Genomic DNA, 23,745 nt, shown 5'->3' with positions numbered 1-23,745 from the left:
TAGTGCAAACTATTACTTGATTCCGGCAATTGGACAGGTTTACATCTGTTTTTCACATCACTTTTGTCTAAGAGGGGTGGCTCAAGTTTTTAATCACTTGGGGCTGTAGCTATACCCAGAATATACTGGCCCAATTTACTAGCAGAAAGAAACATATATCTGGTGGCATAAAAACATAAAAATGAAACAAAACTCTGTAGTTATTACTTACCACCCCAGACATTTGAAAAAAGAGCAGCACGCACCTTAGTAAGAAGTATCTGTCCCTAAAATAACTTTCACATCAAGCACATAAACCCCAAAAACTGAAATTCCATCTGACAATTCTTTAGACCAAATACATCAATAAAAGAGTAAAGAAAACAATATTTTTTTTTAAAATAACAATAGGCTTAAACTTCAGAAGGCACAAAAAAAGTTAATTACTTTGTGATCTGTTGCAACTATTCTGTCTCCTGTAGGCTGTTTTGACTCTCCTGGAGATGACAATGAAAAGAAACAGGTAAGTTTATGCAGCATGCACAGACAAGGTGGGAAATGCATCAGTATTGCACAGGTACATTCAGCAATGTCCAAGCCTCTCCCAACAGCTACCTCAGCTTTTGCTAAATGCCATCAAGCTTACAGGAGAGGAAAGGGATTATCTGATAAGGTAGCATGGTGACACAGAAATACAGGTAATGAAGAGAAATGCAATTTTACATAAATAATTTTCTTTACCTTTAATGATCTAACTAGTGTTTTTAAGCAGTTTTCATAATCTGTTTTTCAGTAACAGATTATGTTTTCCAGGTGGGGAAATGGCAGAGACCATACTTACTGAATGAGTATTCCAGAGTAAAGTTTTACTTGTTATTTACTACTTCAACATCTTTGCTGGGTGACAGGTAATAATGGCTGAATAACACACTGCTGAATCTAAGAAAAAGGATGTTAAGCTGGATAAAACTGAACCTATTTTCTCCAAATAAACAGAAGAAACCCTAGTGTTTACAATGTGCCTAATATTCTACTCCTTCTTAATTTTGTCACATCAACGCTACATTCAAGTAAGTGACAAGAAAGGAGCACTTAAACTCAAAATTTTAAATTTAATAATGATTATTTTATTCCAACTTTGTAATTTATTTTCTCCCAGCTACATGCCAAAACATGCCCTCTTCTGATTGCTCCCATGTTTGAATCTCTGCAATACACCTGCAAGACACCATGGTAGTTCAGCAAGGTCACCAGCAATTTCCTATTGGCAAGATCTAACCTTTCTCCAACATCATCAGCCTTGAACTTTCTGCCACTTTTGATCATATTTCCTGAATGTTGAAGTTGTGAAATCTCTCCTCTTGGCAACTACCTAGCTTTACAGACCACATTCGGTCCTCAAATATACACATATAACTCTCAGCTATTTCAAAGGGGAGCTGTTCATATGCACAACGGAAACAACTGTAGACTTCAAAGGAATAGTCAAATTGCATGTTTTGCTCTTGGTGGGCATTTTGGTTTTCATGTTTTTGCGCCTAATGATCATTCCTTAGACAGTTTATCCTGGAAACTCTATCCTTGACATGTTAACTGGTTTCCTGTTCCATTCCTGATACTGGGAAAGAAGCAGAAAAATCCATAATGCACTAACAGATTCCTGTGCTCAAAGACAATATTTCAGTATAAACACAGCTTTAGCCTCAGCTGGGCAAGTGTTTCCCAGTACATCCATACTTCAGAAATAAGTTAATCCTTTCAGAAGACATCTTGCCTTTTCTCTGCAACTTCCTGATCTAACGTAGTCATATTAAAGCCATAAAGCACCTCCACTTATAGTTCAATCTCTGCTTCCAAAAGGAGTCTGTCCACTATTGCTTGTCATCCCTGATGCCACCGACAGTCAGAATTTACCATCTCTTTCATATTATTGACCAAATCTCTGACATGATCCTTCCTCAGCCTGCTCAGTCCAAACTTGCAATAGCAAAGATCTACTGTTTCAGTCAAACGGGCAGGGTCACTGTAAACAAGGGTGAGACAAGAGGGGATGGTGGCATCCTTGTGCTCACCAACAGGGAGGGACTGGTGGGGGATGTGAAACTGAAGGACAGCCTTGGCTGCAGCGATTACGACACGGTGGAGTACAAGATCCATGGGGCAGCGAGGAAACTACACAGCAAGCTCTCAGCCCTAGACTTCAGGAAGGAGGACTTTGGCCTCTTCAGTGATCTGATGGGTAAAGTACCATGGGAGGCGGCCCTGGGGGGAAGAGGGGCCCAGGAAAGTTGGTCCACATTCAAGGAGCACCTCCTCCAAGCTCAGCAGAGGTGCATCCCGATGAACAACACGTCGGGCAAAAAGGCCAGGAGGCCTGCGTGGATGAGCAAGGAGCTCCTGGACCAACTGAAAGTGAAGAGGAAAGCCTGTAGAGGGTGGAAGCGGAGACAGGTAGCCTGAGAGGACTACAAAGAGGCCGTGTGAGTGGCCAGGGATCAGGTGAAGAAGGCTAAAGCCCTGATGGAATTTAATCTGGCCAGGGACATAAAAAGCAACAAGAAAAGCTTCTATAGGTACGTAGGGGACAAAAGAAAGTCCAGGGAAAATGTAGGCCCCCTCCGGAAGGGAACTGGTGTCCTGGTTACCTGGGACATAGAGAAGGCTGAGGTACTCAATTACTTTTTTGCCTCAGTCTTCACCGATAAGGGCTCTTGTCTCACCACCCAAGCTGTGGAAGGCACAAGCAAGGACTGGGAGGATGAAGAATCGCCCAGTGTACTTGAAGAGCAGATTCGGGAACATGTGAGGAACTTGAAAGTGCACAAGTCCATGGGACCTGATGAGATCCATCCGCAGGTCCTGAGGGAACTGGCGGATGAAGTTGCCAAGCCACTGGCCATTATATTTGAGAAGTCATGGCGGTCTGGTGAGCTGCCCAATGACTGGAAGAGAGGGAACATAACCCCAGTTTTTAAAAAGGGGAACAAGGAGGACCCAGGCAACTACAGGCCAGTCAGCCTCACCTCTGTGTCTGGCAAGGTCATGGAGCAGATTCTCCTGGAAACCATGCTAAGGCACATGGAGAGCAAGGAGGTGGTTGGTGACAGCCAACATGGCTTCACCAAGGGCAGATAGTGCCTGACCAATTTGGTAGCCTTCTAGGACAGGGTCACAGCATCGGTGGACAAGGGATGAGCAACTGACATCATCTACCTGGACTTGTGCAAAGCTTTTGACACTATCCCGCACGACATCCTTTTCTCTAAACTAGAGAGGTTTGATGGATGGACCACTTGGTGGATAAGGAACTGGCTGGATCGCTGAACTCAGAGAGTGGTGGTCAACGGCTCGATGTCCAAGTGGAGACCAGTCACGAGTGGCATCCCTCAGGGGTCCGGTCCTGTTCAACATCTTTGTTGGCGACATGGACAGTGGGATAGAGTGCACCCTCAGCAAGTTCGCCGATGACACCAAGCTGTGTGGTGCCGTCGACACGCTGGAAGGGAGGGATGCCATCCAGAGGGACCTTGACAGGCTGGAGAGGTGGGCCTGTGCCAACTTCATTAAGTTCAGTCAGGCCAAGTGCAAGGTCCTGCACCTGGGTCATGGCAATCCCAGGCACAAACACAGGCTGAGTGGAGAATGGATTAAGAGCAGCCCTGAGGAGAAGGACTTGGGAGTGTTGGTGGACAAGAAGCTCCACATGAGCAGGCAATGCGCCCTCGCGGCCCAGAAGGCCAACCGCATCCTGGGCTGCATCAAGAGGAGCGTGGCCAGCAGGTCGAGGGAGGTGATTCTCCCCCTCTACTCTGCCCTGGTGAGACCCCATCTGGAGTACTGCGTCCAGTTCTGGAGCCCCCAACATAAGAAGGACACGGACCAGTTGGAGAAGGTCCAGAGGAGTGCCATGAAGATGATCAGAGGGCTGGAGCACCTTCCCTATGAGGACAGGCTGAGAGAGTTGGGACTGTTCAGCCTGGAGAGGAGGAGGCTCCGCAGAGACCTTATAGTGGCCTTCCAGTACCTCAAGGGGGCCTACAAGAAAGATGGGGAGAGGCTGTTCAGTAGGGCCTGTTGTGATAGGATGAGGGGAAATGGTTTTAATATAGAGAGAGGTAGATTTAGATTGGATATTAGGAAAAGATTTTTTACAATGTGAGTTGTAGAACACTGGAACAGATTGCCCAGAGAGATGGTGGAAGCCCCATCCCTGGAAACGTTCAAGGCCAGGTTGGACGGGGCTCTGAGCAACCTGATCTAGTCGGGGATGTCCCTGCTCCTTGCAGGGGTGTTGGACTAGATTAACTTTGAAGGTCCCTTCCAACGCTAACCATTCTATGATTCTATGATCCTGTGTGGTGAGCTCACCCAGTCACCACAATTACAGCTGCAGGTTTATCTTCCTCATAAGGACTTCTGCTCTCCTGAGTGACCACTGCCTGATATGTAGATGTGAGTCCAGAAGTCCCATCTTTCCCCTACTCCCTCTTTGGCAAAGGAGTTATTAATTCTTCAAAAATCCAACTTCAAGTCTCTCTCAGGATTACAGAATAAGTGATCCGTTAAATTAGTCAAGGTTTTCGAGGCCATGTTTTCCCAAAGCCTCTCTCCTTGTTTGCCTTAGGCTGTAGCAAGATGTGCTCTTTTGTCTCTGACTAAACTAATTTAAAGAGTTAAGCCAATTAAAAGCTCTCAGATCGCAGAAGAGGTCAACAGTTCCTAAAAAAGGCTTGTATAATCACATGCGTGCTTACTTGTAACATAGTTTCATCAAAATTATCTGGATTAATAAACCAAAACTACTGTAACTATTAAAAATGTTCAAGGTACCCAGGGTCACTCAGAGAGAATCACAGGAAGCCACATGCAGTCCCTGAACACAGCTGAGAGACCTCAGGGGCAACCACCTGTCAAGGGAGGCACCTGCAGGCAGAAAAAGCCCCTGACCTTAGCCCCCACTCATCACCATCACTGTCTACACAACTATTCTTCCTCCTGAGGAATGTATTTTTCCTTTTAATTTTTTTGTGTGTTTTCAGTTTTTCTCCTACCTTTGACTTTCTGATGAACTGTAACGGTTGGCCAGCAGCAGTTTGTATGTCCTAGTCAATGTGAACCATTTATGGTCAGTAAAATGTAATTATTAAACTGTTTTAAACAAAGAATTTGCCTTTTCAGTCCATTGAAACCACTGGAATAGAGCTTGCTGTCAGCGTCATGTGTGATACATTCAAGTAGGCAGATATGAATTAATATCATCTGCAGCCACAACTGCAACTATGCACAAATTTCATGAGAAAAGTAATGGAAGCTACTTTTTTTTTACCCTGATGAGAATGGTAGTGGAAGAATACTACTGAAAAAAATCGGACTTGACAGAAGAGCATGCAGAGGATCCATGCATCCTTAAGATCCACTTGTTACAAACTCTTACTTGATTGCAAAACATGTTAAAATGCTGCAGTGCAAAGAGAAAGCAGATTTCAGGAAGATTTAACTATGAAAACTGTTATTAACTTTTGCATATTAGATGTCAGCATATTAACCATTAATTTACCACAATTAACCATTGTTAACTTGATAAAATATCTTCTTGCAAGGTATCAAAAGCACTGCAGTGCTCCAATACGTGCAGTTCTCTGCAGTGATCAGTAATAATCTTTTGCATAGCCTAAACACGAAGATCATACATAATAGAAGAAGTTAATAATGAAAAACATGCACTACAGTTGCTGTGTTATTTGTTTTTATGTAGCTGGTTAAAGCCCTTTACTCTAAAATATAAGCGAAATTAATGCTGCAGATTTCTGGTTCTTCCCAACCAAGTTCAAGCAGCTCTGGAATCTTAATACAGAATTCAAGGTCAGCTCACTTCAATGTACACAAAGCTCTGGCTATATTTTAACTTGAGAAAATGCAATTAGAGGTGAAACCTAAGAGCAAGCACAGGCAGCATTCCACACGGCAGCAGTGCTCAAAGTTCAGATAAAAAGTGGGGGTGTTTCTTCCTGCTTAAAGGGAAATGTGAAGATAGATGCTGTATAGTACAGGACAGATACTCCAGCCACAGGAGGTACATGAAGGCATCCACAGATGCAGATATTTGCAAAGGGCATAAAGACAATTCATAGGAATATATAGAGAAAGCAGAGGAAAGATTAAGACTGAGCCGTAAGAAACTGAAAAACACAACAAGGATCTTTACAAAAGGAGGGGAAATTAGCTTATTAGTTAGTACAAAGAGCTAAAAAACCTGTAACAGACACTGCGGTAAGAGGTCTCTGAGCCAGTTTCACGTCAGACATTTACATGATCTGGTACACTCACCCATGGCCAAATTGTAACATCCATGACTAATATACACAAGGGCAAGTCCTGCCTGGCCAACCTAGTGGCTTTCTATGATGGAGGGACTACATCAGTGGACAAGGGAAGAGCTACAGATGTCATCTATCTGGATTTCTGTAAAGCTGTTGACAGGGTCCCCCACAGCATCCTTCTCTCTAAACTGGAAAGATATGGATTCAATAGCTGGACTGGATAAGGAATTGGTTGGATGGTCTCATCCAGAGAGCAGTGGTCAATGGCTCAATGTTCAGATGGAGATCAGTGATGAGCGGTGTCCCTCAGGGGTCTGTGTTTGGACCAGTACTGTTCAGTATCTTCATCAATGACATAGACAGTGGGATTGAGTGCACACTCAGCAAGTTTGCAGGTGAGCCCAAGCTGAGTGATATGGTTAACAAGCCTGAGGGATGGGATGCCATCCAGAAGAACCTAGACAAGCTTGAGAAATGGGCCCATGTACCCTCATGAAGTTCAACAAGGCCAAGTGCAAGGTCCTGCACCTGGGTTGGGGCAACCTCCGATCTCAATACAGGCTGGAGGATGAAGGGATTGAAAGCAGCCCCATAGAGAACGACTTGGGGGTACAGATGGATGAAAAACTAGACATGAGCTGGCAATGTGCACCTGTAGCCCAGAAAGCCAATTGTATCCTGGGCTGCATAAGTAGAAGCATGGCCAGCAGGTCAAAGGAAGTGATTCTGCCCCTCTGCTGTGCTCTCGTGAGACCCCTCCTGGAGTACTGCATCCAGCTCTGGAGCCCTCAGTACAGGAAATATATGCACCTGTTGGAGGGGGTCCAGAGGAGGGCCACAAAAATGAGCAGAGTAATAGGACACCCTTCCTGTGAGGAACGGCTGACACAGCTGTGGTTGTTCAGCCTGGAGAAAAGGCTCCAGGGAGATCTTATTGCAGCCTTCCAGTACTGAAAGGGGCCTTATAGGAAAGATAAAAACAGACATTTTAGTAGGGCTTATAGTGACAGGACAAGGGGAAATGGTTTTAAACTCAAAGAGAGTAGATTCAGACTAGATATAAGGAAGAAATTTTTTACAATGAGTGTGGTAGAACGCTGGAACAGGTTGTCCATACAGGTGGTGGATGCCCCATCCCTGGAAACATTCAAGGTCAAGTTGGACGGGGCTCTGAGCAACTTGATTGATTAAGAAACTAGTTGATCAGTAAATGGCATATATTTGGCTATCTCTTAATATCTACTCCCTTTAATAGTCCCTCTTTTTTTTCTTGTGCTACTGCATTAGGAGCTTTTACAATGAGTACAAAAACAGCCTTCTAATTCTGAACCTCACAGCATCTAAAGTGATCTTGCCACTGTGCCACCATCAGCTAGGCAGCACAATTCCCTTAATAGAGGATGAATTATAGGAGATGATGGATTGAGGACAGATTTTCAACGACCTTTGTCTCACTGATCCAAAACAGTACGAACCACTAAACCGGGTGACAGAAGACATTGTTTCTTTCTCTCCTTTGTGTAATTCTGGTTCTGTCTTTTAGTAAAGAGTTTTCAATTTTTATGGCTGATATTGTAATATTGCATTTTAAAAATCAACGCAATTCAACTTTGAATACTAGTGACCATGTAGGTTCCTTTAATCCACAACAGCTAAACAATAATGGGTGTAACCAGTATAGAAAAAAGATGGCAGAAATAAGATGGCATACCCAATTCATCCACAGTTTAATTCTGTAAGCGTTTGTTACGTGTTATACACCAGTGCTCCTTTGAAGGGCTGGGGCTTTATGAGCAATCATGCTCTTAGGCTTAAGCAGAACCATATGGAGGTCAGTGTGAGGGTCCATCCAACTGAAGCAGAACTGGAAAGTATATTAAAAGTTAACTGTGAAATTATTTCATATGTAACTTGCGGAGTTTAAGAAGCCAATTTAACAATGTTAGTGTCTCAGTAGTGTTGAAAACAGACCATCTCAATGAAGTGACTCACATTACCTACGATATTTCTACAAAGCAAATTTCTGAGGTTTGCAACATGCAAACAACCTCAGATAAAGATAAACAAAGGACAGAAGGTGGGACGAAACCCATATCCCCATACCTTTCTTGTTGTTGCCTGTTTCTGATGGGGAGACTACAGAAAACACAAACCCCAGCAGTTTTGGTTACATGAAGTGCTGACATCTCTTTTCCATAATGCAACACATGATTTTGATTTAAATACTACTGAAATTATGGAGGCAGTCAATAGTAGCAAAAAGTAAAGATGAGGATCTACAAGCAACACTGATACAACAGTTTAAAACCCCTACAGTTATTTAGCAGACATGATAGCAGTACATACCATTTAATATGTACTTATTTAAAAATGAAGTGATGGATATAAGCAGGAGACAAGTCTACATGCCTAATTCTCATACACAGAAGTTTGGATGTAACACTACAATCAGTTGTCAATATCAAAATACCAAGCAGGTAGTTAGTTGTTGCTTTTTGTTTTTAAAAAACATTTTTAATTTTCTAGTTGAATTTTGTATTGTTGTGGTTTACCTAGACAAGTATATACGAAGGGGAATTAAATAGCACTTACTAGTGCCAGACACAATATGAGCAAGTACCAGACATCTTCAACGCACAGCTCTGTAAATGTATCTCATTTTTGACCTCCAACATTCTTGCTGAAAGTCTAGGTCACAGAACAGAACTTCAGAGACCTTCCTTTGTGTGGTTTAAGCTCATGGTTGTGACTCATAGTTAAACAGAGAGCACTGTCGATAACAGTGGTAAAAGATCACATTTGGGGAAATTTTCTCCCCTCTCATCTTCACAGCATGAATAATGCTTATTCTGTACGTGTTCCAAGTGTGGAACTCCCATTGAGGTTTCATTTAAAAAAAAAAAAAAAGTAGAGAATACACAACAGAGATCTACACTGTGGATAAGAGACTCACAGCATGAATTAGAGAATAACTTTGCCCTTAATTTGAACTCAAGTCCTTCTCTGCTTACCCATATTGCATCTGAAAGATCCATTTGTAGCTGCATTTTTCAATCATGCTACAAGTGTGATAGAAATGCAAGCACACGCCCTCTGATGACTAACAGGAAACATATACTTCCAACGAAACCATCCAAAATAATTTGGTTAAGATCAGTTAATGAAAAAACATCTGTAGTATACTTCAGCCTAATGCTGTATACTCTCAGTGGAAAGAGTAACCTTGGAGGTTCAATATAAGCAGCAGAAAAGCCTCTCAAAAAAAGTGACTTCAGAGTGCTGATGCATTATTATATTTTCAGTGCTTAACACAGATTTGTGTGTGTGTGTGTGTGATGGAAGAACTCCTGAAAGCCTTTCCATTAGAGGGACAATAGAAACAGAAAACCACACCTTCTACTATAAAATTCTGCTAATGTAATTCTTGTTCTGTTTTAAACATACTTACAGGGCTTTTACTTTCCATCAAGGGAACATAATACCTCTCCTGCATCAGAGCACCATTTGCTAAGCAACTTTACTAAGCATTTGCAAAGCAACTTTTACTGAGCTGTGCTCAGAAAAATCAGCCTCTATGTTTGTTTTGTAACTCACCAGAACTGTCTCTTTATTCTCCTGAGCAGGGGAAAAAAAAAAAAAAAAACAGGAAAATTGACCTCATGGAAAAAAACCGCATTTGATGTACACAAGATTCCAATATTTAAAAAACTATCCCTACAAAAGCTGCGTCAACAATGTCCTTTTTCATCCTATTGAATTCTTTTCCTATTTTTTTCTGCCAGTACAGCTTTCATTATAGGAGCAATCCTAATGCAGACAGTTTCAGGCGACTGCGTTCATTGTAAGCAGTCTCATTAAACCGTAGTTACAGACCCTGCTCTGTCAAGTCTATGCTAGCATTCACCATCACTAAGCACAAGAGAAAATCAGAGGGAATAACCTAAAACCAATGGAAATAACCTGAAAAACTGTTCATACATCTGCAGTGAGAAAGTTAAATGAGATACAGTCGAGAAAACTTTGGACTTGTCCCAGTGACAGAGCACTGAACCCGACCACTGATTTGGGTGTAGAAGATTCTGACACAAAAGAATAATGGCTTCTTAAACACTATTATGGAGAACAAAGTAGTATTGTTTAATTGTAATGATAGTTTAAGACAATCTTTTGAGAGCTGTGGGAAATTATTAAATGTTGTTAACACGTGAAATGAGTTGTGTTCAGCATTCATCTCAGTCTGAGAAAAAATTTGCTAGGATAATTATTAGCATGTTAAAGTCAAAGCTTTGCACAAAAACAGCCAGCTTGCAACTCTCAGCAAAATTAACTTCTGAGTTTCATTGACAAGTGAACTTCACTTTAGGCACTGACATTTGCTCAGAAGAGGAAGAAAAGAATCAAGATTCCACTTATGTTGGAGTTTTTAAAAACAAAGCAAAAAAAAGAAGTGAGTGTCTCTGGCACCCTCTGTTCAGGAACCGGGGTTTGGTGTGTTAGGCTTTGCACTGGAAAAGCAGGGTTGATGGGGAGTGGTTAACACTAGAAGAAAGGGATGACAAACAAACATTTCCTACGAAACATTTTGAGTTTTCACAGGATTTTAAAAAAGGAGGAAAAAATAATCAATATATTGACTATCAACATCTTCTCAGTTTTCATTTTGAAATTAATTTCCATCATAAGACAACATTTCTGCCTTTGAGAATATATTCTAACAACACAGTTTAAACGTCTCATTACTATTATCTGCATCATATGGCAGAGAAGATCTTCTTTCATTACTAAAAAAATATATTCTTACCATCCACACTTCAATGTGGAAAAAGCCTAGGGGAAAAAAAAAAGTAAAAGCCAACACTGGAGTATAAAACACCAACCACACACGTTTACCATTCATCATTGACATGCGACAGCTCTGACCAATGCAAGCACAGTGATCAGCCGCAACTTTTGCTATATTTTGTATAATAACAAGCTTAAATAATTGAGAAATAGAAAATTAATATTTGCAAATATATGGACTCAAATAACTAGTTTGACTGAAGGTGCCTGCAGCTAAGGCACCTGTGTTTATTTCCTCTTAGGAAGGAGCAGACGCTCAGGCAGTAGATGCCAAGGCATCTTCCCAGGCAATGCACTGAACCTTTCAGAACCTCCCAACAAGACCAATTAAAGCAGGTCTTCAGATCTGTAATTGAGCAGCTTTACTAAAAAAAAAAAAAACAAACAAACAACCTGACAACACAACCTTCCAAATTAGCACCTCTAACACCACAGCCAGAGAATAACTGCTCTAACCAATCTGTCCTTCAGTTGGCTTGGACAATCCACAATTAAAAGTCTCTCTGAAGTCCCTTACCAGCAAAAGAGAAGGAGCAGGAATTCATTCAGGAACAAAGACATCAGGGACAAGATAAAAAACTGCCCTGGGGAAAGTCAGATCCCTGGTTTCTACCAAACTAGGAACTGGAAATAAGCAAAAAAAAATAATCCCAACATTTTACTAGACAAAAGCCACAATATGTTGGCTGGAATTAAAAGAAAAAAAAAAGACACTGAGAAAAAGTCTTTACTTGGAGAATAGGAAATTTTTTGGGGAAAATAAAATCTAGGGGGTGTGTGAGAGAGAGAGACTATATTAACATCACTAAGTATGTCCACAACAATTTGTGCTCTTATTAATCATAATTCTGAAATGACAAAAAGACCCTCTTTTGGATTGAAAACAGTCATCGCTGTCACATGCTCCATTACGGAATGGATTTATGTGGTTTTGTCTTAGCAATGTAAAGCAAGGCTTGGAAAGTTCCACTTATTTTATTGTTCAAAGCCCTCTTACGGCAACTGCCAGACACTACAGTGCTAATCCACATGTAAGAATTTACAGACTTATTGGAAGAAAGAGCAGTAAGGAATTTTCCTCCAAAATTATTTAGTATATTAAAAAGCCGAGAGTTAAATAAAGCAAAGGATAGTAGCTTTAATACAGAACTGAAATTAGAGGGCAGATTCCTTTGCTCTAATATTGGCAAGTTTCCACCAAAATTTTACTTGTTTTATGTTGCAGAAACTACAAACACATGCTATTCACAGCAAATCTCCCTTTTACCTCAACTCATAGGTCTACATTTGAAGTAAAACTTGGACTCTAAGCCAGTGTTAATAGTGCTGAAGTAAATTTGAACCACTTAAATGCTTTTTTGGACCTTTATTTATTTTAAATCAAGGCCCTCTTCAGGAAAGTTGGTAGTTATAGTCTCTCATTTTCCTAAAAAGAAAAATAAACACTATGTCTCATTCTTTTTGATTTCAAGCGGCTGAAAGGCCATGGGTACACAAGACATTGCTGCATCCATTTTTATCTGTTTTGCTTGAAGAGGCAATGACTTCATTGATCTCATTAGCATCTATTTACTTGTATCTGCAGTATATAAGGTGCTCCATAAAAGCAAATTTTATTTCATGTTGCACCAGTCAAGACATTTCAAGCTACTACTTGATAGACAAATACAACAGTACACACCATTGAACTAGCTCATCTTTTCCTTTTTCTTATTTACCTGTAGAAACAGCTTATGTATCTGCTCAAAAAGACACCAGAGATATTGATTTACACAACACACTGATGGAGTCGGACTTTGCTAATGACCAGATTACTTCATTTTTGGCCCAGTGTCTCCATTAGGCCACTTTAAAGAGGAATTGGAGTTCTTCTATACACTTGACAAGGCCCTTTTAAAATATGCAGCATTTCCATTTGCCAGTTGGCATGTTTTAAAGGCAATCCTGGTTGAGCCATAACATATACAAATAGGAAGAAACTCAAAAGAGTTTAATAAAAAGAAATCTACCCAGAGAGAAAAGATTACGTCCTGCTCTAGAGTATTTCAATCAGCACTTACTAAAAAGAGATCTCTAATTTTCTGGTCACACTTCACAGTGAAGGAATCAACCAGAAGACTGTATGTTTGTTGCAATGCTACTTGCTAATGCGCACTAGAGCAAATCACAGAATCACATAATAGAATCACAGAACCTTAAGATTGGAAAAGACCTCCAAGATCATCAAGTCCAGCCATCAACCTAATACCACCATGCCTACTAAACCACGCCCTGGAGTGCCACATCTACACATTCTTTGAACACCTCCAGGGATGGTGACTCCACCACTTCCTTTGGCAGTCTGTTCCAGTGCCTGAACACTCTTTCAGTAAAGAAGTGTTTTCTAATATCCAATCTAAAGCTACCCTGCCACAACTTGAGGCCGTTTCCTCTCATTCTATCACAAGTTATTTGGGAGTAGAGACCAACACCCGCCTCCCTACAACCTCCTTTCAGGTAGTTGTAGAGAGCGATGAGGGCTCCCCTCAGCCTCCTCTTTTCCAGACTAAACAAACCCAGTTCACTCAGCTGCTCCTCATATGACTTGTTCTTCAGACCCCTCACCAGCTTCACTGACCTTCTCCAGATGCACTCCAGCAACTCAATGTCCTTCTTGTACTGAGCGGCTCAAAACTGAACAGAATATTCTAGGTGCAGTCTCACCACTTCTGAGTACAGGGGCACGATTACTTCCCTACTCCGGCCGTCGACATTGTCCCTGATAGAAGTCAGGATGCTGTTGGCCCTCCTGGTCACCTGGGCACACTGCTGGCTCACGTTCAGATGGCTGTCTACCAGCAGCCCTAGGTCCCTTTCCACCAGGCAGCTTTCCAGCCACTCTTCCCCAAGCCTGTAGCATTGCTTGGGGTTGTTGTGACTGAAGTCCAGGATCTGGCACTTGGCCTTGTTGAACCTCATACAGTACAACTCTCTAAACAAGATGCTCAATTAGACACCTTCTCATGTTTCTTTTCAACCACTTTCTAATGACAATTTTTAAACAAACCATCTGCAAAAGTGATAAATATAATATAGAAAAGATTGCGCTTTTTTTTCCTTTTTAAAAAGTGCTTAATAATTTCAACATTTGTTTTTTGGAAACTGAGTGTTTAGTGCATGCAATGTTTTATCCTTGTAAAGAATAGTTGTTTGAGGTGAACAGAGAACACTAAAAAAAACTGAATTACTGTCCGCTGACCTGCCTGATCTAGGCCCAATTTCCCTACAATTCAATCATATTAAATTCCACTCCCAGCAATTTAAAACGTCAATTAACTCAGGATAAGTCCCATTAGATAGGGCAGACACTGGATTCTTCTGACTGTTTGACTCTTGTTGAAACCTACTTGTAGCTGACTGGAAAACAAGTACTGTTAAAAACAAGGTATACTGTAACTGTTTCAAAAAAAATGTTTTAGAAACAAAACCCAAACATTACTGAAATAACTCTACCAGGACCCCTTCAGCAGAGACTGGATTTTTTCCATATGAAATAAATATTGGTATAATTTTCCATATGGCATTGCTTACTTTCAGTTCTAAATATGAAAACATTGTAAACAGAAACAGGCATAGAAGAGTTATCGAATCCTGCACAGCCAAAACCTGGACACAGAAGTAACAGCACAAGGCAAACAGGTTTGGACTCAAAATGGAATTCCAAGCTCTATAGGAAGCAGCTGCTAAACTCAAAACACATCACTGCATTTTCATCAAAACTTGGGGTTTGGGGGCTTTTGTTGTTTTTCTTAAAATGATGAATTAATTTGCTGTTTTGACAGTCCTAATATGTAAAGCCTGGGCAGAAAAGCAACTGTAAGCACTGAAAGGCTACTTCCCTCTCCAACCAAACAACTATGTTCCTGAAACGCAGCCAAACAGCTGTATTTCAAAAAGGTTCTGTTTCATTCCTGATTTGGAAATGAAGGAGATTGCTTTGTAATGCATTATTCACATTATCCTAATAATCTAGAAACCAGATTATGTGCTGGTTCATACAAAAACTTAGCCTGTAATTTGGCATTCTAGACTGCATCATTACGTATTAAGCTTTTTATTAACAGAATTTTGCTTCCTGGGAGTAAGGTGCCAGTGAAATACTTAAAGCAAGACAAAAACAACACGTTACATGAAAGTAAGGGAAATAAAGAGTTTTGGCTTCAGACTGTTTGCTCTCCGGCTCTTCTTCATGCCACATGTGACACTTCATAGACTGATCAGACAGCTGCTTAGAGCTCAGAACAAATTAATTTGGCAGATCACTCTCAGGAAGGATTCAATTCTAATAGATATTCAGCAACCACAGGGGCAAGTATGATGTCTCCAACTTCACCGTACTCCTCAGTTTCTACTCCAATAGGAGTAACCTACATTTGCACAGATACTTTTTCAGAGTTGTTTTTGTCATGCTTGAGAAAGCTGCAAGAGGCGGGAGAGAAACTGCTCCTTCCTGCATAAAGTTCTGTTTCACTTCCATCACACTCCTTGAGTTAGCAAAGATATGGAGGAAGGACAAGGCAGGGCAGATACCTCGCCAGTCAGCTTCTTAAACACTGTAGCAAAATTATTACTGAAAGAACATTTAAATGAACTTACCAGTAGAGAAAACAAGAACCGTGTTGTCCCAAAGACCGTATCTTTTCAGAGCATCAGTAACATTTCCTACGGCTTCATCCATAAGAGTCACCATGGCCGCATAGTGGCGCCTCTTTACATCTTTAATGGAGGAATATGGTTTCATGTACTCCTCAGGGACCTCAAGAGGTTCATGGACAGACTGAAAAGCAAGGTAGAGGAAGAGGGGCTGGGGTGGAAGGGACATAATAGAAATTAGTTGAGCATAAAGTACTAAATCCAAAAGTTACTGCAGTGTTTAGATTTCTTATGCTCTTCTCTCTTATAATCCCTAAGCATAAACTAGTAAAACTTTGATAAAGGACTATTGCAAAGCTGTGAAAAAACAGGAGGTGTATCTTTTCTTTATAACACAGTGGTTAACAGTTTATTTCTATGAAACTCCTCCATTAAACTTTCCATTCTCTTTCTAGAAGAGCAAACTACATGCTAAATAATTTCTATAAATTCATTACTTGTATTACTAGAAAAGAAACGGAGAAGGTTAGCAGGCGAGGGCTGTGCAGCCAAAGCTGATTCTGACAGCAAGTTTTACCAGTGCTACTTCCCACATTTAGCTCTACACACCCTGCTGAAAAGCCCTGAATTACTGCTCAAGCACAGGTCTCTCCACTGGTATTTCATTAACCTTTTTTTAAACATTCTTTAGTGATAAAGTTATCAAAACCAGCCGCTGAGTGTACCTTCTCAGTTTTATGATTGGCTATAAGATCTATAGCTCTTTCTGTGAATAAATTAGTAGAGTATATGTTTTTGAACCCAGTTGCAACTTCTTCTCCATCTCGTAAGTCCAGAGCACAGCGTGTTATGTTCTTCGCTTTGATGAGGACGCAACGGTCATGAGAATAATAATCCTCACTCCCAAGAAGATAGCCTAGAACACGAAAGGATGTCAAATAAGTGCACCAACATAATGTCATATAAACCAATACAGCAGGGGGGGGGGGGGGAAGAAAAAAAAAATATGAGAACTTTAGTGGTTTACAGTGGAAAAAGTCATCCAAAATTTGACCATCTGTAGTGACATCCCCTGACAGGTCTAAGTAACTCAACATTTAATACTTCATAGACTTTTTATTGCTAATGCAAGTAGTAATTTCAGAACATACGAAACATTCTGAAAATAGTTCAATGACTTTATATCAATAACTTGGTATCAAATACCTTAGCATTGAATAGATGCATTGATAGCAAAGGCAGTGACCTATCCATGTACTACTCTGACTTTAAGCTGGTATGATTTTGTATATTTCTATTTTCACATAAGATTTCCCTCTCTATGAGAAAGTTTGGATTTTTTTCATTTATTAAAAAATGTCCAAGTATGAAACATTTCTTAAGCCAGCTGTAAAGCAACTTCTGATCCACTGCTGCCATCAACTGGTGAAAAAAAAGACACCATTATCTAAATAATCTAATAATTATCTAAAGATAATTAATTAAGATAATATCTAATTATCTAATAATTATCTAAAGATACCCAAAAAGAAACTTCGCAAAAATTCTAGAAGCATTGCTCCTATCCTGTTAAGCACTGGGTGCCTTTGGTTTTTATCTACCAGAAACAGATCTTCAAATCTTTTTAATGTCAGCAATTATTACTTTGGAAATAAGATCTCAGATTTATTCCCCAACTCTGAAAAAATAGACAAATTTGCAAAAACATATTCTTAAGCTCTACAAAACCAAACTAAATTGGGGACAAAAATCCAAAATGGAGGAACTTCACTTGCATTTTTATTCAGCAGCTTCAAGTTACAGTTACTTGTGCAAAAAAACATGTACAGAAAGAATGAAGTTCTGTTTTAAATGTAATATAAACATCTAATACATTTTTAGGAGGAAAAAAAGGCTTTTGTTTCAGAGCATAAGGAGAGGTTTTGCGGGCACACTGCCTACATCAATGTACTCAGAGCCGCAAGCTGCATTTTTCCATTTTGAGTGCCCAGTGGAGGAGACATTGCGTTAAGTTTGCTGAAGAACCAAATGCCTCTTAATTGCAATCAACACCTACTGGCATTACATGAACATTATAGGATATTAAATTGCTACATTCTCTGAAAAACAATGTCACTCTGGGCACCTAACCACCATGCCCAGAGCCAGTCTGTGTTAAGGCCCCTGCAGTACAAGCCTACTTGCTCCCAGGGTGGGATTTCACAAGGAGCACCAGCCTACCTACATCTATGCCATCAAAAAGATCTCACGCTCCTGTGAAGTGATGGGAGGAGGCACATCTGTTTAAGCAACAAGCCATTATATTACAATCGATACATATTATCTTAATTCAGCTGTGAAACCACAGCCCCAAGCTCCCAGAGGAGTCAAAAGAGACAAACAATCCAAGGGAACAGTTCTTCCCCTCTAAAGTCTGGATTTCCACTGTCTACAATGGGCACGTAGCATGGTCAGGCTTTTCATTTAAGTACCTAAGGTTAGACAAGGGGAACGTGGCCTTCAGCTTATGTTTCTCTATGTCTTACTTTCTCAGTGGTAGAAGTGAGCAGCAGCGCTATCAACAGCTTGCAAAGTTATTTTGAAGATGATGAACTGTACTGAAAGTCTCCATCCAATAAAAGTGTCTTAAAAACAATCAAGGGGAGATGGACAACTTTGCATTCACATGCAGAACGAGGTGTACTGCGGGCAGTCTGATTCATGGAACATCTGCAGCACTTGTGCAAAATTAATAAACATCCCATCAATACTGAGACACAAGCCTTTGCGAGAGGAAGAATAAATGTGTAGCTACAAGTTGCTTTGTAACACTCTCACATGTGGACAAACTAATTCTGGCATTATTTTTTCTTAATCTGAGGGTTTGACTTCATAACTTGCAAATTCCTGCAATAGACCTTTTGGATACTGTTTTATAGAGGCTCTCACACCATCTTCCTTGCCACAGGCTCTGCAAAACCAATGCTACTCTATTCACAAAAGTATGAACACAGTGTGGAATGAGATCTATTTCTCTCTTAAAAATATCAGCTTTTAGAAGTGTAACATTATGTGCAGAGCAAGCGACGTCTACTGTCTGATGTTACACAAAACGTTCAGATTGAAGACACTTACAAAACCAAACCAATCACGACACTTTAAATCTTCTATCCATCATGGAACCAAATTACATGCAGATCATAAGAGAAAAATACTTTCTCTGGAGCCGCTCAATAATTATGACATTTTCTTCAATAAGTTGTAAGGCTTGGACATGCATTTAAGGCACTACGTTATTTTAAGCAGTTATACTTTGGAAACATGCATGCCCAGGTATGGATTTACTTGATGGACTAATAGTAAATCTGCTGTTCTTAGAAGAATCGGGCAGTTTCTCATTTTCAATACCGCATTTATTGCCCATGTTAAATCTAACCATTACCAAAGTAAGTATCAAATCCTCTGCGGGTTGGAAGGCATTCTTTCCTGTACATCCCTAAATGCCACTTCCCCACCATGTGAGTAACATATCCCGCCTCTTGAAGCAGCTCTGGGAGGAGTTTCTCATCCAGTGGCACACAGCTGGGCTGGCATGGCCAGATTATCTGGTGCTGTAAACCTGTGTGGATCTAGCAGAGAAAAGAAGGATGCAAGATTAGTTACTACACAGCCACACATTCCCGTAGGCTACTTTATAAGCAGGTGTAAAAAGAAACAAAGCTACACCAAAGACCAGCATTAGTTTTAGGGCCTCCTGTCTTCACCGATGCAGCATCAAGGAAGATGAGTAAGCTGCAGGGGGAGAGCAGGCGGAATATGGAGGAAGACAAGGAAATAGCACCACAGGGGTTTACAAGATCTTCCCAGGCATAAATCCAGTTCAATAAAAAAAAAAAGCCTTTGCATTTTCATCTAAAAATCTAACAGGTAACAATTACCTGTCCCTCTGAAGTCTAGAGACAAGATCTCAACATGGAGAGAGAGAGACTTTAAATGGGATGGAGATGGGCGAAAAGGCGCACGGCAGGTGCAGCTACCGAGCTTCTGCCTGTATCAGAGAACAGTCACCAGAGGGAACGGTGACAAACGCTAAGAGAGCACTTTTTGCATTACTCTTCTAAATGTACATTATCTAGACACATTTATATATTTATTTACATACTGAAATGAGTGTGAGCACTTTTACAAAAAAAAGTATTTGGACACAGGGCATAATACAAGTTTTAGACACCCCCTAGATCTGACCTCTAACAGTTTCATGTAAGTTTCCAGTCTTAACAAGTGCCGAGTTTCATGTCTCTTTACAAAGCATGGCTGATAACAACACTCTCAGTACTACATTTTGCTTGACGAAAGAGACCTCTTCTGTTTCTGTGTACTATAAGTTGACTTTTGTCAACTCCCCTATCTCCTCCAGAAAAAAAAAAGGCACTACCCTAAATTTAGGCCAGCAAACACACACATACAGTATAAATATCCTGTTTATTTACTAAATATTTCTAGTAATCTGCCTTTGTCAGAGCACAAAACCTCCGAGACCTCCTAGAGTACAAGATATCAGATTTTGTAACTCCATTAAGCACTCCAGTGTAGCAAGCTGCATGATAACTTTTTAAAGCACCACTTTAACAACACTTTGAACTCACTTAAACCAAATAAGCCCTGACCTTAGGCAAGTGGGTAGGTAGACTCTCATAAAGGCCCTGCTAGTTACAAATTTTCTTTGAAACAGGAGCTGGAAAAAGACTTCTTTTTTTTTTTAAATGCAGTATAACAAAAAAAAAAAGATTATTAATATTACTGAAAGACACAAGAGAGCAAAGTATTGTAATTTCTTCCACTGTCTCTAGAAAGCAAGAAAAAAGACAGGATAATAAAAATAATAACAATTATAACAAATCTATAGTTTTCATGAACCAATACCTTTGCTCTGCTTTCTCTGTGGACTGCAAGATGACTACCAAAACTCCAGCTCTAGACAGGACTAGATTTAGGTTACTTTTTCAAATCTCTCAGCAATTGTTTATCATACCAATTAGTAAAACAAAATAAAATGCAACATATTTACTACATACCTATTTCCCGCACACAATGTCTCCCCAATTTTATAGAAAAATTACTTTCATTTTCTAATATCATGTGTAACAAGGTCAGAATAAAGATTATTAAATCGTCAAGTCAGATGCATATGATAAATTTAAATCAGGACTGAACTATGGCACTTTTAACATCAGACATAGCAATGTCCAGTTAACCCTGACCCATTTCTAAATAAGCATGTTCAGAGTATGAACTGTATTCTATAAACAGTCAAAACACAGAAATGTTTTACATTATTTAAATAAAACAGTTTAAAGGGTTGGTAAAAAAAAAAATCAACTACATCTTTCTATTCTTTAGTATTGACTCTTGGAGTTTCTTGGAAGAGAAAAAATGTTACTTGGGAAGAGCAAGTATCACCTAGAGCAGCCTTCCTAAGACAACAAAAGGTAACATCCACTAACACAGGCTGACATTTTTTTTCTATTCTGAACGGTTTCTTTGACAAATCACCATGGCTAACATGCATGTGCAAGACTTTTTGAGAGAGCAGGGAAATTTCTGAAATACACTTAACCCTTTGCAAGTTTCTCCCTTCTGTCCGTGCCGTATTCTTCTTCCTCCCCACCCTTGATCTGCAAAAGCTGCAATAAAAAGCATGAGGAGAGGGGAGTATGGCAGTTCGATAAAGTCCAATTCTTACACCTGTGCAACTGAAAGAAAAATGGAAAAATAATGACTTGGACTACGAAGCTGCTAGACACTCTAAGGACCAGTCTGTGTGCACTCCATCAAGAGGTGCATAAATGCCTGCAGCTATGTTACCATACGAAGGAGAACGTACAGAACGTTACAGGTTCGCAAGCATTGGAAATCAAGCTGCATAAACTGAGCCCACAGTGCGTGTCCGCCCCTGGCTGCACGCCTCTCTAGTTCAGAAGTACGGAACAGAAGATGACTGTGACAGGAATACTGCTCACGATACACTGCCACGCCTGTAAATACAACTGAAGTGTAGGGAGCACCCTGGCTTTTCTGAGGCGGAATAACTTGCACGAAAACCACGCCTAGTTTATTGCCGTGCTAACAGGCCAAAAGTAAGTGAAATAAGTTTGTCTGCATATAAACGCAACTGGTTTTCACACCATAGCTTTCTCCATAGGGAGAGACAGAGGGAGAGGGAGAGGGACAGAGGAAAGGGGAGGGATGGAGGGAGAGAGGGATGCAGGGAGGGAGGGATGGAGGCAGAGAGAGATGGAGGGAGGGATGCAGGGAGTCCCAGGGCCTTTCTCGCGGGCACCGCCGCGCTGTGGCACCAACTGCGGGACGCTGTTTCCCCGGGTGCCCCCCTGGACCCGCTCCCTACCTGGTAGCGGCCGCTGAGGAGCTGGCTGCGGGAGGGGGTGCAGAGCGGCTGGGTGTAGTACCGCTCCAGCCGCACGCCGCCCGCCCCCAGCGCGTCCAGCCGCGGGGTGCGGATGACCGAGCCGTGCCAGCCCACGTCCCCCCAGCCCAGGTCGTCGGCCAGCACCAGCACCAGGTGTGGGGCGGGCGGCCGGCCCGCCGCCAGCCGGGGCAGGCAGAGCAGCAGCCAGAGCAGCAGGCACAGCGGCGGCGCACCGCCCGCCCGCCTCGCCATCGCCGCCACCAGGAACTGGGCCGCGGGCACCGCCCCCGGGACCGGCAGCGGCGGCCGGCTCCTCCCGCCGGGCGGGCCGGGCTGCGGGGGGCGGTGGGAGGCCCGCCCGGCCCGGGGCCGCGGCACGACGGGGCCGGGAGAGGGAGCGGCGGTTGTCAAGTGTGCTGACGCTCGGTCTCAGCCTGCGTCGCGCTGAGAACAGCCAGGCTGCGGAGCAGCTCTTGAGGGTGAACGCGGTGTAGCTTTAGGCGATCACTTTGTTAATCGAGTCGAAAAAAGAGATTGTGAAGTCGTTGCCGATGCTCGCAGAGTGCCCAGCTCAGTGACGCTGGAGTTCGTCTTCCCTCAGTTCCTATGCGAAACATCCCTTTTAGGCCGTGGAGCCTTTCCCAGGGGAACGAGGGAACCAGTCGCCAGCTTGTGCTCCATGCCAGCCGTGTTTCTAAAGATGTCAACAACGGCAGAGTCCGCAGAGAACACAGTGTATTCTGGTGCAAGTAACCGGACTGGGTTTTTTTCTGTCTTCATACACGACAGCATGGCAGCTCAGCCAGACTTAACACTGCCAACAGAGTTTATTCTGTTTGAGGGGCAGCTGCAAAACGGCCATGGCCTGCTGCTAGCCAACTGTGCTACAGCCTGAGAAAGACAAATTGCCGCCGCCACTGAAGAAGCAGCTGGCCTGTGTGAGGTGGCAGTCATTCCTGTAGAAGAAAAGCACGTGTTCTCGCTCCTGCCATCATCAGCTCTTGCCTTCATCCCCTCCCCTGCCTGCCCCTTCTGCAAAATCATAGGCGACCTAGTGCTTTTTTTCTCTTCATTTTGTTCATACGGACAAGAAGTCTTGACCTAGGTCTGTCTGTAAGATGGTGCTTGTGACTGTTACTGAGTAGGAAGGAAGTGAAGCAACCCAGAAGCAGAAATAACAGCTCTGTCAACTGGACTGTTTCTTCAAACCGTGTAATCTTCTAAAGCAATATTGTAAACTACCACTACCTTAGACACAATCTTGATGAAATATCTAAGACCGTGAAAGGACAGAAATGGTTGTCAACTCTGATCGGTTTTGTTCATCCACTGAATACATACACATTTCACTGTCCACTTAAAGATCAAATAACCATGTGTTTCACATTTACCTGGCATAGTACACACATGCATTTCCAAATTTATGTATCCGTTTGGTAACAGGTGAAAGAACAATTCATATTAAAAATTGTATTTCTCGGTAAGAAAGGTAAATATTGAATATGACAGACTCCTGCCTACTTTCTTTTTGACTGACAAGTCTGTAGAAAGAAAGTTCCTGCTCCT

General features: G+C 41.6%; 1 protein-coding gene across 1 annotated transcript in view; it reads right to left on the bottom strand.

The window, feature by feature from the left end:
- ARSB (arylsulfatase B) overlaps nt 1-22,431 on the bottom strand; it is a 66,515-nt gene extending 44,084 nt beyond the window's left edge. Inside the window, exons 1-4 of the mRNA XM_086770561.1 lie at nt 22,159-22,431; nt 19,195-19,381; nt 16,499-16,689; nt 15,777-15,984 (exon numbers count right to left, since the gene is read on the bottom strand). Coding sequence (XP_086626687.1) covers nt 15,777-15,984; nt 16,499-16,689; nt 19,195-19,381; nt 22,159-22,431 — 859 coding nt within the window. The remainder of the gene's footprint in view (nt 1-15,776; nt 15,985-16,498; nt 16,690-19,194; nt 19,382-22,158) is intronic.
- Between the last annotated feature and the right edge of the window lie 1,314 nt (nt 22,432-23,745).

The sequence above is a fragment of the Chlamydotis macqueenii genome, chromosome Z, assembly GCF_036417535.1.
Source record: "Chlamydotis macqueenii isolate bChlMac1 chromosome Z, bChlMac1.mat, whole genome shotgun sequence".
In the NCBI taxonomy this organism is placed as follows: domain Eukaryota; kingdom Metazoa; phylum Chordata; class Aves; order Otidiformes; family Otididae; genus Chlamydotis; species Chlamydotis macqueenii.
The sequence above is the reverse complement of the archived record's forward strand: the minus strand, read 5'-3'. Positions and strand labels throughout refer to the sequence as shown.